The sequence below is a fragment of the Psittacula echo genome (genome assembly GCF_963264785.1).
Source record: "Psittacula echo genome assembly, chromosome: 16".
Classification (NCBI taxonomy): Eukaryota; Metazoa; Chordata; class Aves; order Psittaciformes; family Psittacidae; genus Psittacula; species Psittacula echo.
This window is the reverse complement of record NC_137752.1, coordinates 6,000,328-6,016,197: the sequence shown is the minus strand read 5'-3', so window position 1 is coordinate 6,016,197 and position 15,870 is coordinate 6,000,328. Positions and strand designations below refer to the sequence as shown.

The following is a 15,870-nucleotide window of genomic DNA, read 5'->3' as shown; positions in this document are numbered from 1 at the left end:
GGCCACAGTACTCCAAACGTGGCTTCACTAGGTTTGATCACGAGTGGATCATAAACTTCAATAATGAGATAAATGTGGGGGTTTTTTAACAAAAAAAGATCAATTCTGGATTGCAAATCCCGGCGCTGAGGCTCCTTTAAGACGCCTACCATCTTCCGTGCTGCCCTGCACCAAGATGGCGACCGCGCCCTCACTTTCCCCTCCCCTCCCCTCTCTCCCCTCATTATCCCGCCACCATAAATGCCGCCCTGCACAAAGATGGCGGCGCGCCCTCGTCATGCCCGCTCCCAACATGGCGGCGCCTCGCTTCCCTCCTCGCTAGCAGCAGCGGGACGGGCAGATACTGCCATGGCGGGTGGGTGAGGTCAGTTCCGGGGTGTGGCTGCCGCGGTGCGGTTAGAGGCGAACAAAAGGAGCCGGAGCCGGCGTGAGGGAGGGTGGGGGCTGTGGCGGCCAGGTGGGTGCGAGCGGGCGGGCGGCGGGGAGCTGCGGCCTGGGTGCGGGCAGGCGGGGCGATGAGGGCGAGTTCTCTCGGGTGGGATGGCTGTGAGGGGAACCGGACCCTGCGGTAGCAGGGCTGTGGCCGGGGTCTGATGGTGGCGGGGGGCGCAGCCCTGAGGGGATGGCAGCGGCCAGGAGGGGCCTGAGCGCTGTCCCCCGCAGCGGAGGGGAGGATTTGCTGACTAAGTGGGCACTAATTCCTTCCCTCCGTGTCATCGCCGTCCGTGCCCTATCAGGCGGCGGGGCAGCCGGCGGCAGGCGACGAAGCCGGTTCTGGGGGCAGGTGGGTTCCTCCGAGTCTGTGGGGCGAGGCAGGGCCGTCCCATGTGCTGAGTGTTCCCTCAGGGCACCTTGGAGCTCCGGCAACAGGGTGAAGTCCTTTATTTATGCCTGGGAGAGGTGCCGGGGAGGAAAGCTGGCTGGTTTTTAATGTCTCTTATAGAAGATGTCTTTTTCGCTTCTGGAAGCCTGAGGTGGTGTGGCAGGCTTGTGGGCAGGTGGGGCTGGCTGGTGGTGCCGGGGTGTTTGGGCTTCGGGCTGGTGCTGAGGCCCTGAGAGGAGGTGGGGGAGAAGGTCAGAGAGTCCTCTCCCTTAAACGCTTCCTTTGCAGCAGTCTGTCACAGCTAAAATAGAATAGCTTTGAGTATGACAGTGCTGCTTCAAAATCTGTCAGCCCTAATGGTAACTCTGGGATCAGGAGGCATGTCGTCTTGAACATCTTCACCAGTATTGAGGCGGGTTTCTTTCCGCAGTGATTTTTCTTCCTTTTCATTTCTCCATTGTTGACAAAATGCTTTCTGATGTTCTACAGTCCTCTCCTATGTACATAGGAGGATGGACGTTTGAGAGGTCCCTCGGAGCTCCGGGCTGCTCCCTTGTCAGTTTTCCCATGCCCTGTGCTGACATGCAGGAAGCAAGAAAAGGAAAAAAAAAAACCTGTTGTAATTGTTGGTGGTGGTGCTAAACTGCTGCCACTTTAAAAGGATATGTGTTGGTGGATGTGTGTTGAGAGGAAAAGGGGACAGTTGCTTGAATCCGGAGTGGTTAGGAACATGATCTACATTTTCAAGTACTCCTGATGGTAACATTAAAAAATCAGGCTTTTCAGAGTCAGAAGTAGTAAAGTCATTCATCCTTTTTGCTATCTAAAAGGAATTGTTCTTCCAGGAGGTTAATCTATCTGTACTAGTTTAGTCTTAGTTATAACATTAATATTGAGCATCTCCTTTGGCTGGGTCTGCAACACCTGCTTTTTGGTAACTTGTTTTGGAATGACATCTGTTACTCCAAAAAAGATTCCTTCCTATGAGTTTTACTTAGCTATTAGAGCTCTCATCATCTGTCAGGTGTCAGGGAGTCTCCTGGTGACCCTCTTGAGTCGTTCCTTGCTTCTTAGATAGCCTTTACCAAACTTTTACATGACATGGTCCCTCTGTAAACTTGGTCCCCTCTTCTTTGCTGACAATCTCCATTTCATTTCAGGGAAGCTGTTCCCATGGCGTGTGGGGAATGCAACGGTTCAGCACCCGCTCAGGATTCAGCACGCAGGAATATCATCCATGTCCAGCACAGAGAACTGAAGTGCAGATAGCAGAACCCAGCTGCAGGGTAAGGGCTATAGGCCAGCTCTTGAGTGGTAAAGCCAAAAAAATGACCAGGATACTACTTAAACATAGTTGCAAAGCACAGGACAGTGATGAGATGACTGATAAGGAGCAAGGAGGAAAGGATCAGAGGGTGATATTGGGAGAGTGGTGGTGTGCTAATTAAGTTCTGTGAGCTCTTAGTTTGAGAATGAAAAAGAAATTGAGTGTTGTCCAAAGTAAATGTAACTGTTACGTATTCACCCATACATCTAACTCTTGGCTACATAAACCTTATGTAACTAAATGGTAAATAATTGAAGGCTGTCCAGTAAATGGTTTGGGGACTGCTGTCTGAAAGGAATGTAGCTGGGAAGTAGGAATAACTGTTCAGTTTGGTGTAGGAGCTTTTCTGTTTCCTGCAGGGTGATGTTTGTGTTGCTGTATAGACATGTCCTAGGCAGTCTTTCACAGTGACCTCTCAGGGGCGTGCTGGAGAGTCACCCACATGAGTGTCAGTGAGGCAATGACAGAAACTAGTTACAACTCCCTGCTTCATTCATCATCTTTCCTAGGATGGTGATGAAAAGTATTGCACAATTCTGTGCTTATCTTCAAGTGGAGAAATGCTCTCCAGATTAGCCATGTTCTGATCAGCTAGCTGTGCAGCATGTTGCTTCCAGAATGCAAGTATCCCTAAGACTTGTCTGATGTTCTGGTTAGTGTTCTGGCAGTTCACGGATTTGTTTTTCACACTGATCCTCTTATGGTGTTTGGAAGCCCTAACTTTATTCATGTAACTCAAAGATGGTATATGTAAACATTTCCTTAAAGTGTATTTGAAGGCATGTGTTGGAAGCTAGTGTTTCCATGTTTGAAATGTGGAGTGGCTGAAACCTTCCAGTGATGACTTACTGAATGCTTTTAAATAAGCAGTGGAGGTCAAGTGGATATTATGTTATTGCTTTGGGATTGGAGCAGGCTTGTTGCAGGCCTTTGTTGTAATTCTTCCCATTCTAAAGAAGGATTTTGTTCTGTAGTTAAGGGCACAAGTAAGTTTCGTTTCCTTTTAAATTGAGTCTAACCAGTGTCTAGGAAAATGGAGCTGCAATGTCAGGTGAGTGGTGGTGGAGCACAGAGGAGGAGGGTTTAGGAGTTTGGTGTGAGCTCCTTAATGGGGGTTTGTGTGTGCAGAGCTATTGTTTTGGTAATGGTTAAAAATTAATGTATTTAGCTGCAGTGTGGTGAGCTTCCTCTGAGCATTTTTTCAACAGTCTTCAGAAATAGCCTCAGTTTAGGATATGTACACTAATACTGAATAGGCATTCAACAGTCTTTGTGCTTTAAAGAGTATATCTTGAATGCTTCCAAGCAGCTTTTTCCTTAAGCTGTTGATGTGGCACATGTACTTTGTATTGGGGATTGAAATCCAGTTGATGTAGCTGGATTATACATGCCCCTCCTGCTGCTATGAAACTGCATTTGAAACTAAAAGCTATTCAGTCATGACCTCCCTATTGATATAATAGTGCTTCCTTCTCCTTTGTACCTCACATTGTTAATATTTACTATAAAATTACCATAGCTATTCACAAAGCTCCTCTTGTGATATATTTGCAAGCTGCTTCTCTAGCTGCAGCCTACCTTTGTGCACAGTGAAGGTGTGTACTGGGTCAGTTAACAGGTTCTCCTTCAGAGTTTGGGTTTTTATAAGATCTTGGTGATGAGAGGTTAGATGGCCTGTCCCTTATTAATCAGCTAATGTAGTCAGAAAATGTTCTGAGCTGGGAGTAACAGTCCCTGTTTTGGAGCTTGTGGTCCTGAAGACAAGGCTTACAGGGTCTGGTGAATATATGAATAGGGACTTATTCCTTTTCTTTCTTCAGTGTGAGGCTAAATATTATTGTGCTGATAGCTGATGTCTTGTTTATCTTGCTTTGCTCTTATCTGTGTCTTCTTTCATCTTAACTGGCGCATTTCTTTGAGCTTGGAAACAGCTGTGGTAGCACCCATGGATTTGTGCATATTGTGACAATCTGTCATTAATTGAGATCCTTAAGTTTTAACTCACTTTGAATCTAGTGTCTTGATTTCTTAGTCTGTTGTTAGATACATCAAAGCTCTGCTGTGTCCACCATTTCTGTCTGTATCTGAAAACAGTTGCTTATGTTTTCCTGTATGACTTCTCAATGCTGGAATTAAATGCTCAAGAGCTCTCTCCTGCAGTCTCTGAGGTCTGGTTGTTACAAGTTAAAGCTGTTGCTGTCTATATCTTAAGTAGTTATTACTAAAATTAATTCAATCACTTGCATTAGTAATACAAGGGAGTGTTTCATAGTGTCCTGTTGAAATAAGGCGGTTGTGCTTCTCCAAGACAAGCTCCATAGCTCCGTCCTTGAAGCATCTTTCTAATGGCAAAGAGAAAATGAATTTTGGAGAGGAAGCCTGTGACCATGTACATTCATAATTTATCAGCTGACACAGACATTTTTCTCTGTTTTGTATCACTGTTGCAAGTCATCTGATAGCACTTAAATTTACATAGCTGTATGATACTGACATATAGCCCCTGCTCCGATTGTCAGTGATGCTGGTGAATTCAGACTGTGTACAGTTCTGTGCAGCTGGGGCAAAATACTGTCAGAAGTCAAAAAATGTGGCAGGCCACACCAAGTCTCCAGCGTGGATTGTTCTGATAGTGCAGATGTTCTTCCCTGTGCCTGTTAGGATACGCTTGCTGGTGTGATGGCAAACAGAAGCTATTGCACTAGGCTGTTAAGAATGTCTGTCTTGAATCTGACAGAAAAAGTCAAATAATAGGTAGCTGGCTTAAAGATGATAAAGTGCTATCCATAGGGTAGGTGGATTATTCTTTTTCATGAGTAAAGATGTGACCCAGTTGGTTCACTTCATCTTGTGTATCGGAAAGGGCTGAATGAACCAACACCTGCTAGATGGTTGTGTGCAAACCAACTTACCTGGCTCTCAGTGTTGAGTTCACTGGTTGTTCCACCAAATGAACAGTGTAAGCTTGGCAGCTGCTGTTCCACAACTTTATCCACTAGTCTAAGTGGTAAATGACCCTTTAAACTTCACATCTTCACTTCTCTATCTCAGAAGATGTGTTGTCCTACAAGGGATTTATTTTTTTTAGTGCAGAAAGGGCCTGATGTAGGGATAACGGTTGGTTGGTCAGGGATTTGACATCTGGCTTCACTACTGTTTATTTCTAAACAGCAAAGGACAAAATCACTTGAGGTTTTCCACGTCATGTCTTAGACTTTTCTAATTGATCACGTGGCTGGCCTTGTGCTTGGAAAGTTTTCTGAGGGGTGCCTGAAAGCAGTTCTGTTTCAGTCTCATGTTTTTTTCCTTTTAATTCTGTGTGTAATAAACATGGGTGAGGAGGCACAAATTCCCAGTCCCACTTCTGACCAGTAAAGCTCTTGTATTTCCTGGTTTTTGAACAAAGAACTCTGTGTCCTGCCCTTCTTTAGGATTTCAGGTGGCAGCATGCTGGGGAGGGAAGCTCTGTTCTGTTGAAAACGTACTGCAACATGTTGTAGCTTGTCAATAATCAGGGCTATAGCCTCAACAGCATCAAGGTTTTTCTTTCCCTTATCTACCTCTGATGCTGTCAGCACATGAACAACTCCCTCATTCTCTGAGCTTCTGAGAGGTAAGAAATTATCATTGCAGTGCTTGACTTCTGCTTTGCAGTCCCCAGTCTTAGAAGGAAATACAATGAAAATTAAGAGTATGTGTAGTGGAAGCTAAAGAGTTGCAAGATCCAACACAAAATGTCTACTTTCAACATCCATGTCTACTTGTCTAAAACTATGAGACTGCCTTACTTGAAAGCTGCATGCCTCTAAAGGTAAGGAGGACTTCCCTGATTTTGGGAAGGTCCTGGAAGCAAGTCTGGAAACTGAAATTCTTGTGCATGTCATGAGCTCTTGTGTGTAGTCCTATTTTGCCAGTAGCTCCATTAGTAACAGAATGGCCAACAGAAAGAAGGAGGCTGGATAAAGTATTCAGCAAGTGGTGAGTCAAGCTGACAAACTAGCCAGTGAAATGGAACAGCAATGTTGTTTCTGTTCACTTTGCCCCTAGCTGGATATGCTGGCCAGCTGTTGCAGGCAGGAATTTCAAGCACTACTCAGCCAGATGTCTGTCAAGAAGTCAATCTTCACTTGTTTAGGTTGGATGGTTTAGGATATAGAGGAATCCTCCAAATTTGAGGACGTTTGCTCCTGCAGCAGTTGTTCTGTTAATACCTTAAACTTGTTAAATATCACAGGGGTCCTGAGATTTATGGAAGGCATTCATACTCTCAGCTCTCTCAGCCTTTATCGAGTAAGGTACCTGTTGCTTTATAATGTCTCTGTAAGCCAGATGTGTTTAATCTTGTTTCTGACTGATGTGGTGTGCTCAGAATGTCCCTGTTCTTCTAACATGTGTGATTATCTTTCTCCTCCAGGTGTGTCTAGTAAAACATAGGATTAGTACTTGGTGATGCTTACGGTTGGCTGAAGTCTGGGGTAGGTTTGGCAGGCTGGTTGTGTAAGTCTGAGACTGCTGTTTCTTCTGTTGTATCAGCCTGTTCAGCATTAATGGTGAGGCTGAGCTGCACATTGTAGGTAGGTACCCAGCAGGCTGAAGCAGGGATGGTCATCAGGCAATAGTGGGATGCAGACCTGGATCCAGGTGAATCTGCAGGGATTGAAGAGGTATTTGGTATTTAAACATAGAATGTGCAGAGATTTCAGGAGCATATTTATTTAGGCTGGATTGATCATGCTATATGATGATAAAGCTTTGACATACAGATCTTTCCCTGTACAATCTCAGGTGTTGCTGCTATAAAGGATAGGTTTATTTTGCCTTTTTTTTTTTTTGTATTGGATATGAATTATAATGCTTGAAGTACTGCTGCTTTGGTGTAAATGAAACCCTCAAAGATCAAGTCATTTCTTGGGGATGAGGGACTGTTCAGGGAGTGTGTGATAGCTGGGAGAGTATTGTGGAATGCAAAAGCTGAAACACCTCTGAGACAAACACTTTAATACTATTTTATTTCCCCCTCTGTGTGATACTTAAAGTCTGCCTGTTTAATTATACCCTTGGAAAACTTCCTTATGCTGCTGATAAGTTGACAGGAGGTTAGGCAGAGATGTTCCTACCTGTCAGCTTATGCAAATTTTGTGAAATCAACTTGCTTTTAAACTTGAACAAAGCACTCTTTCAAAATCTAAGTATTGATGCCTTCCATGCAACAGTTGACTGTATCATAAGCAAATTGCCTGTTTCTGAGCTCCAACTGAGAAGTTCTGCAACATGAGGTGTACAAGGAGGACCTTGGATCCTTCTTCACCACAACTGCTCTGGCACTGTACTTCTTTTCCAGTTACGTCTGCTCCTGCCCATAAAGTCCTTCCTCAGTTCATGTGTTCTGTGCTCCACCTTTAAGTGAGGCTGCATGACAGAAGTATCTTAGCAAATAAAGCTTCTTCACTGTACACACTTTCCTGCTAACAAAGCATGCTGGAGTCCAACTCTTGAGTTCAAGCAGAAGCTTGGATCCTCTGCAGTATGCCTTCTGGTCCTGTGGAGCTTGGTCTGGTCTTGGTCACAAGGAAAGTAACTTTATTTTTGGCCAGTTGTCTTCACGCAAGGTTTATTCCGAGTCTTATGCCAGAATAATATCTTCCATGTAAATTGTTCTGTTCTGCTGCCTGTGTGCTTGTTGGGAGAGTATGTGTTCCAGCTACCTGCTTTGTTTCTGTATGGTGATTGGGATCACAGTCTTGATGGGAAGCATCCCACCATGCAGGGTAGTGTCAAGTGACAGAGATGGCACCTGAGAATCTGACTTCTTGCAGTGAGTCTGATGTTGTCATGAACCCCATTAGCAAAACTGCCTGCTCTAATTCAGAAGGGAGAGTGTTGCAACAAGAATCACAGTCTAAAATGATTGCAAAATGGTGTCCACAAAATAAAGATGACGTTTGCATCTTGATGCGGAACAGTCTTTCAGGATGTAGAAACGAATTGCATGCATGGGAAATCTGGGTGAGGAGGGATGCAACTTTCCCATTTGCCTTCTCCAGTTTTTGGTGGGCAGTTTTCCTTTTTATTGCGGATTCTGGGACTAAGGCAGACATGGCAAATTCCAGGTTCTGTAGAGGTGGCACCAGTTTAATTGTTCTTTTTCTGGGACTTGAACAAGGTCTCCACTGTTACCAGGAGGAGTGGGGGCTTTGATATGAATATCCCTTTCTTCTTCCAGTGACCCCATCATTGTTAGTGGAAGGCAGATTTCCTGCTCCACCCTACTGGGGCTTAATTGCTGACACTGAGCTGTACTAGACCATCATGGGACTCTTGGATGACTTTTTTTTTTTTTTTTTTTTAGCTGTCTTGGAGGTCCACAATGTAAAGGAAAATTTCCTACCCCATGTAACTAGTAAATAGAATTAGGGAGCTTGCTGTGCTTGTTTTTTTCTGGTTTCCTTCCTAGCTATCTTGAGATACAAATCAAAGTAAACACAAGGTTGATTTCTTGTGAGAAGAAATTATGCATTTCCTGCATTGGACAAAACTAGCAACCCAGCACTACAGCTCAAGTCCTGAAGAGATCTTCTCTATTTCAGTTACTTCTAGGAGCAACTATGAAAGGCCTTGACAATTCCTGCAAAAGTTTTGCTACCAAGAGTGGTGAAGCTCTGGAGGGATGAGGAAAGAGATAAATATATGTGTATCTTCTCCATCAGTGTAGAGTAGGAAGAGTAAGGAGTTGTTTACATAGGGACCAGTTTACATAGGGACCAGTTTTTATAAACAACATTGGCGTTTTCACTGCATGTGCCTGAAAAGAAAAGAGGATCTTGCACAGTGTTTATGGAGAGCAGTGGATGGTATGAAAGCATTTGTTACCTCTTAGATGTAGTTTAGAAGGAGTCACTACAAAAGCTTTCCATCACATCTGGCAAGAGTGTGTAAGAAAGACGTGTACTTGCTGGGAGACTGCTGTTGGACTCTCATGGAGCCTTAAGGTCCTGCATAGCAAGACCTCTGCTCTCAAAGCCTCCCCTGGGTTATGAGTCTGGGAGAGCTGAAGCTGTGCTGACCTGCAAGCACAGTTGGATATCAGAAGCTAAGCCATGTCAAAGTTAACTGTTCCAGCAGATAACTGCAGTAGCTTTTTTGCAAAGCTTTCCAGGCTTTCTCTTATTTGGACTGTAGAAGTGCAGGACTCTGCTCCCTCAGTCTGGTTACGGTGGGAGAGATGCAGAGGGTGACAGAGAGGGCAAGTTGTTCTTGTCTTGTTTGTTTTCCCTTGTAGTCCGGCAGTATGTCAGTGGTCCTGCCCTGGCTCTGAAACTTTCCAGTAGCTGAACTTCCTGGTTTCTCTGTGAATTGTCTTGTTTTCCTAGCCTGATGTAATAGGGTCCTAACGAAGCAAACAAAGTGCACACACAAAAAATCATGTATATATCCTGGTTTGGTGCCTCTGAAGAGCTGCTGTCAGTATTGATTAAAGGCATGTGTCAGAGCTTTGAACTCTTCTGCAAAAAATACAGATATGAAATGGGTTCTGACTTCGAATTTTCTTGTCTATGTAGGCAAACTGAGGAGACACATGTCACCAGGAGCTGTAATTCAGGAAGCTGTTTAACTGCTTCCTTCATTTGCAGTGTTCTGGAGTGCAGGGGCTGTACTGTTTATCCTGGAATTAGTATTTCTGAAATATGTACTGGCAGCTCTTCTCAAATGTATCTTGCAAATAGATTCTCTTCTCCCTGAGGTAGAGGTATTCAGAGAAGGAAGGTGAGGCATGGCTGAAAGGCCTTGCAGCAAACAAGCATCAGGACTTAGAGGGGGACTCTGAACATCTTGTCACTCCTCTTATTCTCACTGCTCAGGTGCCTGTTCTTCCCTTTCCCTGTGAATGTGTAAATCCTCCTGCTTAAACTGCTCAATGCAATCTGTTCTGCAGAGACATGCCAGCCACCTCACTAGTGCTCTGCAGCCAGGACAGTAGTTTCTTCTGACAGTGCTGTATGTGGCTATTTTCATCCCTTGTTTCTGCATCTTGTACCAGGTTTGTTGTTTGTTGTTCACTGGTTGATAAATCAGTAGATTTGCTGTTCTACTTGTTTTTCTGAGGTTCTAGAACAGGTAATGCCTTTTCTCCCCTCAATTCCTTACTCCAAAAAACCCAAAAATAATAATTTGCTTGTAGAGTTAACCCAGTCTGTCTTTTGTAGTGTTGGAACTGGATGGGCAGAAGGGCAAACACTTCCTCAGAGATCACTGTAATCTTTCAATCTACCACCTCTAGTTGCTTGCAGCCTTAGCAAGTAGCACTAAGTCAAATCTGGCATTCTACCATTTATTGTTGTAAGCAGCAAACCAGGGACTAGAGTTCTGTATTTAGTGTCTCTGGGGAATGTGGTGCTTTTTGAGTTCATATTAGGTAGGGCTTCCTTTGCAGTTCTGTGCTGGAAGTTCGTTTTATGTGCAAACTTGAATTCTACTAAAGGTAGGTGGTGTAGGAAATTGTTAGATGAAACTTTCTTCCATCCAGTGCTATGTAGAAACCTGCTGTCAATCCTGCAGAATCCCCAGGACTTGTTGACACTGTCTGTACAAATGATATCTTGTGGCCTGGGGAAACATGACTGAATGTTGTCCTACTTCTGAACTTTGTTAGCAAGTATGATGTGTTATTACCTCTTTTTCACCATTGTTAGAACAAGTTACGATGACTTCATGTTCTTTGCTCGTGTTGCCTGTCAGGTAGGGGAATTTTGTGAGCTCAGTTATCCATGGATCAGTCTGGCTTCCGGGCTTTCTCTGGCTTGCTGAACAATGTGCTTGGTTTCATCTGGAAGTCTGAAGGACAGAACAAGCACTGCCATAAGGCCTCTGCTTCCCAGAACCTTTTGATTTCCTTTGACACTTAAAATCCCAGCTGAGATGAACACAAGGTGGGAGTGGTTGGTCAGGGAAGTAAATTCTTTTAAGTCTGGCTCCCCTTTCCTCTAATTCTGAAGTAAATAAGGCAAAGAGCAGCTGTCACAGGATTTCAGTACTGAGTCTGTCAGAGCACATGTAACTAATCTTTCCTTGGAGAATGCAAAGGAGGAAAGCCAAAGCTGCTTACATGGAAGGAAAAGTCATCATATCAGGCAACCTTGTTGCCTTTTCCAGCTTTCTTTATCAGCGTAATGTTGAGTTGCATCAATGAAGTGGTTCTAGGAAATACAGCTATTGTAAGTAAATCCTCTTCCTTGCCCCTGGAGTTTGAGAACCACACAAATACAGACTTATTTTCTAGCTCTTTTATCACTTCTAGCAGTGTTTGCAAACTCCTTCATCCCTGAAATAAAATCCCTAGATAAAACTAGTGAACTACCAAATACTGGTCTGGCCAAGGTGGCTTAAGTCTGTCCTGTGAGCTTTTCTTGCCTCACAGACTGCTAATGATAAGTACCAGTTCTAATGTTTTGTGGCAATTCATCTGTCAGGAAAGACAGCAACAAACCGCCCATGGCTGTAACAAATTACTCGCAGGAAGCCTCATTATTTGTCTTCAAGTGACTTGAATCTAATTCCAGTCTTGCTGTGCCAGCACTTAACATGATTTTCCGGATGCTCTCTTGAAAAGCAGAACGAAACAGTTCAAGCTTGTAATGCTGCTTCTGGTTTTCTTTCAGGTGAATCATGATTCCAGTCACTGAGTTGCGCTACTTTGCTGATACTCAGCCCGCGTACCGCATCCTGAAGCCATGGTGGGACGTCTTCACCGACTACATCTCCATAGTGATGCTGATGATTGCAGTGTTTGGAGGGACACTTCAGGTCACCCAGGACAAAATGATTTGTCTGCCCTGTAAATGGATTACCAAAGACACTTGCAATGACTCAGTCAGAGGCTGGGCAGCTGCAACCCCAGAGCGTACCTACTATAACTCTAGTCTTGTTCCCTCTACTGATACAGGGCCTACGGGGATACGATACGATTTGGATCGGCACCAGTATAACTATGTGGATGCGGTGTGTTATGAGAACCGTCTTCACTGGTTTGCCAAGTATTTTCCTTACCTGGTGCTGCTACATACTCTCATCTTTCTGGCATGTAGCAACTTCTGGTTCAAATTCCCAAGGACCAGCTCCAAGCTGGAGCACTTTGTGTCTATTTTGCTTAAGTGTTTTGACTCTCCATGGACAACAAGGGCATTATCTGAGACAGTGGTGGAAGAGAGTGATACCAAGCCAGCATTTGGGAAAATGAATGGTTCAATGGACAAGAAATCCTCCACAGTCAGTGAGGATGTGGAAGCCACTGTTCCCATGCTGCAGAGAACAAAGTCGCGAATTGAGCAAGGGATTGTGGACCGATCTGAGACTGGTGTCTTGGACAAGAAGGAGGGTGAACAGGCTAAAGCGCTCTTTGAGAAAGTGAAGAAGTTCCGCACGCACGTTGAAGAGGGAGATATAGTTTATCGCCTGTACATGAGACAGACCATCATCAAAGTGATCAAGTTCATTCTGATCATCTGCTATACTGTTTACTATGTTAACAACATAACCTTTGATGTTGACTGTAAAGTGGATATTGAGAGCTTGACTGGCTACAGGATGTACCGCTGTGCTCATCCTTTGGCCACTCTCTTCAAGATTCTGGCCTCTTTCTACATCAGCCTGGTGATATTCTATGGCTTGATCTGCATGTACACACTCTGGTGGATGTTGAGGAGATCACTCAAGAAATACTCCTTTGAGTCCATCCGGGAGGAGAGCAGTTACAGTGACATCCCTGATGTGAAAAATGACTTTGCTTTTATGCTCCATCTGATTGACCAGTATGACCCCCTCTACTCCAAGCGCTTTGCTGTCTTTCTGTCAGAGGTGAGCGAGAACAAACTGCGGCAGCTGAACCTCAACAATGAGTGGACTTTGGAGAAGCTGCGCCAGAGGATCACCAAGAACTCCCAGGATAAGCTGGAACTGCATCTTTTCATGTTGAGTGGCATCCCTGACACGGTTTTTGACCTCATTGAGTTAGAGGTCTTGAAGCTGGAGCTTATCCCTGATGTCACTATTCCCCCAAGCATTGCTCAGCTCACCAGCCTTAAGGAACTGTGGCTCTACCACACAGCTGCCAAAATTGAAGCTCCCGCGCTTGCCTTCTTAAGGGAGAATTTGAAATCTCTCCACATCAAGTTCACAGACATTAAGGAGATTCCTCTTTGGATCTATAGCCTGAAGACACTAGAGGAGCTTCATTTGACAGGGAATTTGAGTGCTGAAAACAACCGGTACATTGTGATAGATGGCTTGAGGGAACTGAAGAGGCTGAAGGTGTTGAGGTTGAAGAGTAACCTCACCAAGCTGCCGCAGGTGGTGACAGATGTTGGTGTACATCTTCAGAAGCTTTCCATCAACAATGAAGGCACCAAGCTTATTGTTCTCAACAGCCTTAAGAAAATGGTCAACTTGACAGAGCTTGAGCTGATCCGCTGTGACTTGGAACGCATTCCTCACTCTATCTTTAGCCTCCACAATCTGCAGGAGATAGACCTGAAGGACAATAACCTAAAGACCATTGAGGAAATCATCAGCTTCCAGCACTTACATCGTCTCACTTGCCTTAAATTGTGGTACAACCACATTGCCTACATCCCCATGCAGATAGGCAATCTAACCAATTTAGAACGCCTTTACCTGAATCGTAACAAGATAGAGAAGATCCCCACCCAGCTCTTCTATTGCCGGAAACTTCGCTATTTGGATCTCAGCCACAACAACTTGACTTTTATACCACCAGATGTTGGACTTCTTCAAAACCTGCAGAATCTGGCTGTGACAGCCAACAGGGTGAGTGAGCAAGGAGCTGAGTGCTCCTGTGTGAGTGAAAGCAACTCTGGCACTTTTCACTTGTGTGTTTAAACATGCTGTAATAGTGTGTGGAATCCTCCTGGCACTGCTGTTCTATTTAAATTCCCAAGCTTTTGTTTCTCCCTGAGGGGTTTATCTAAGGCAAAACACTGCAAATAACTCCAGGGTCTTTGAGCAGCCCTTGCTCTGTAGCATTTCTTGTGTCTTTTGGAGACTGGAAATCCTGGCTGTCAGTTGTTCCTCTGCAGTTGGAAGCTTGGAGTCTCTAGACTGGCATCAGTTTTGGGTTTAAAATAGAGATCTGAGAAACTGTAGTCTTAATCTAGAGCTAGGCACTTAAGCCAATGTACTTCAGCCATGTACATACACCGTGGCAGCAGCCATCTAGGGCAGTATGTGTGTGGCTTAATGTGACTTTGGAGAGAGCAAAACAATCTTTTGCGGTGTCCTTACTTGGGGTAGAGTGAGCTAAACCAGGTTTATCGGGATGTGTGCGAACTGTGGCAATTCCTTGATTTTTCAAAAGGGAGGAAATATAATGGCACCTTGCTATGCCTCGGCATGATGGCTGTGGATTTTCTTGTGTAATCCCAGATAGGTTAAGTCTAAGCCTTAACTGTTTAAGTCTGTCTAAGCACAGGGCAGGTTAGAGGGGATGACCAAGTGTGCTATGCTGCCTGATTACCACAAGTTGTTTCTTGGCTTGTGTTGGAGGGTGTTTAATTGCTTAAAGTAAGCTGTACCCATGTTTTTTCCCTGAATCTTTCCCTGTGTTTGGAACTAAGGAGACTTCATTTACCATGTGTATCACAGAGGCCAGTCTGTGACTGCACAGATGTTCTGAGCTGACTGGCTTGTCAAAGCTTTCATTCATTCTGTCTGCAAATTCCTGGGAGGCTCTTTTTCTCTTGGAGTTTATTACTACCTGGAGTTGCAAAAGGCTGTAACATACCTACAAATTACAGATAGATCTAATTAATGGCTTTTGCGTTCTTCTGGGAACATGCAATAGAATTGTCCTGGAGCAGTCCTGATTTTCACTGCCATATATCAAGGTCCTTAGTGGTGTTGGCAAGGTGTATTAATAACTGAACATTGTCAAATTGCCTGTAAGAGGCAGACAGAGCAGCTGCAGTATGATTTGGCTTTTCACAGGGGGAATGCTCTCAGATCAGGGATTTAATTGCTAATGCAGTTCAGTGTTACACAGAGTTACTAAAACTCCAGCCAGCATTTTGAAGTTAGTGTCTGGAAGTTCACTTCTGTGTTGTACCACTGAAAAGTAGCATCAGACAAGCAGCAGCCGTTTGGCTATCCTAGTTTAATAACTGCTCACTTGGCTTTCCCAGCACTAACGGACTGGATGACTGTGCCTTTGTTTGTATGGGTGCCTGAAGCTCTGGTAAACTTCCTGGTATGCACACATTGTTTCCTATTAAATTAAAAACCAAACTACTTTCCTGGGACAAGTGGGGCTGATAGGGGCGGTTTCTGAGGATGGCATTAACCAAAGATGAGAGAGTCTTAAAGATTCTTAAGATACTGTTCAGAATGCAGGCAATTCTGAACCATTTATCTTCTGGCAACCTTCATTACAGAGCTTTCTGAGGGTTAATCTGCAGTGTATCCTCTGCAGTTTTAGGGTGGAGCATCTCTTGGATGAAAGGAGTTAGAGGCAGCTCCATTTTCTGCAGCATAGTGTGGCACCACCCATTTCTGAAAAAGATGCTAATGCAACAGGAAGGCTGCTGCAGCCTTCTCTCCAGTTTGTTCTGAAGCAGAAGGGGGTGAGGACCCAGTTAAACAGTTAAGTTGCTTGCAGCCTCTGCAGGTGCCACAATTGCCCTGCGGCTCTAACAGCCTGGTTGCTTACAGTAAA

General features: G+C 44.5%; 1 protein-coding gene across 7 annotated transcripts in view; it reads left to right on the top strand.

The window, feature by feature from the left end:
- Positions 1-304: 304 nt before the first annotated feature.
- Positions 305-15,870, top strand: part of LRRC8A (leucine rich repeat containing 8 VRAC subunit A) — a 24,258-nt gene continuing 8,692 nt past the window's right edge. For 5 of the 7 annotated variants that reach the window (XR_013958131.1, XR_013958134.1, XM_080630588.1 and 2 more), the window contains exons 1-3: positions 305-364; positions 1,984-2,109; positions 11,807-13,970. Coding sequence is in view for 3 of the 7 variants with exons in the window: in XM_080630588.1 (XP_080486714.1) it covers positions 11,814-13,970 (2,157 nt within the window). In the remaining 4 variants the exon portion in view is untranslated. The remainder of the gene's footprint in view (positions 365-1,983; positions 2,110-11,806; positions 13,971-15,870) is intronic. The other 2 variants (XR_013958132.1, XR_013958133.1) reach the window with 2 other exon arrangements.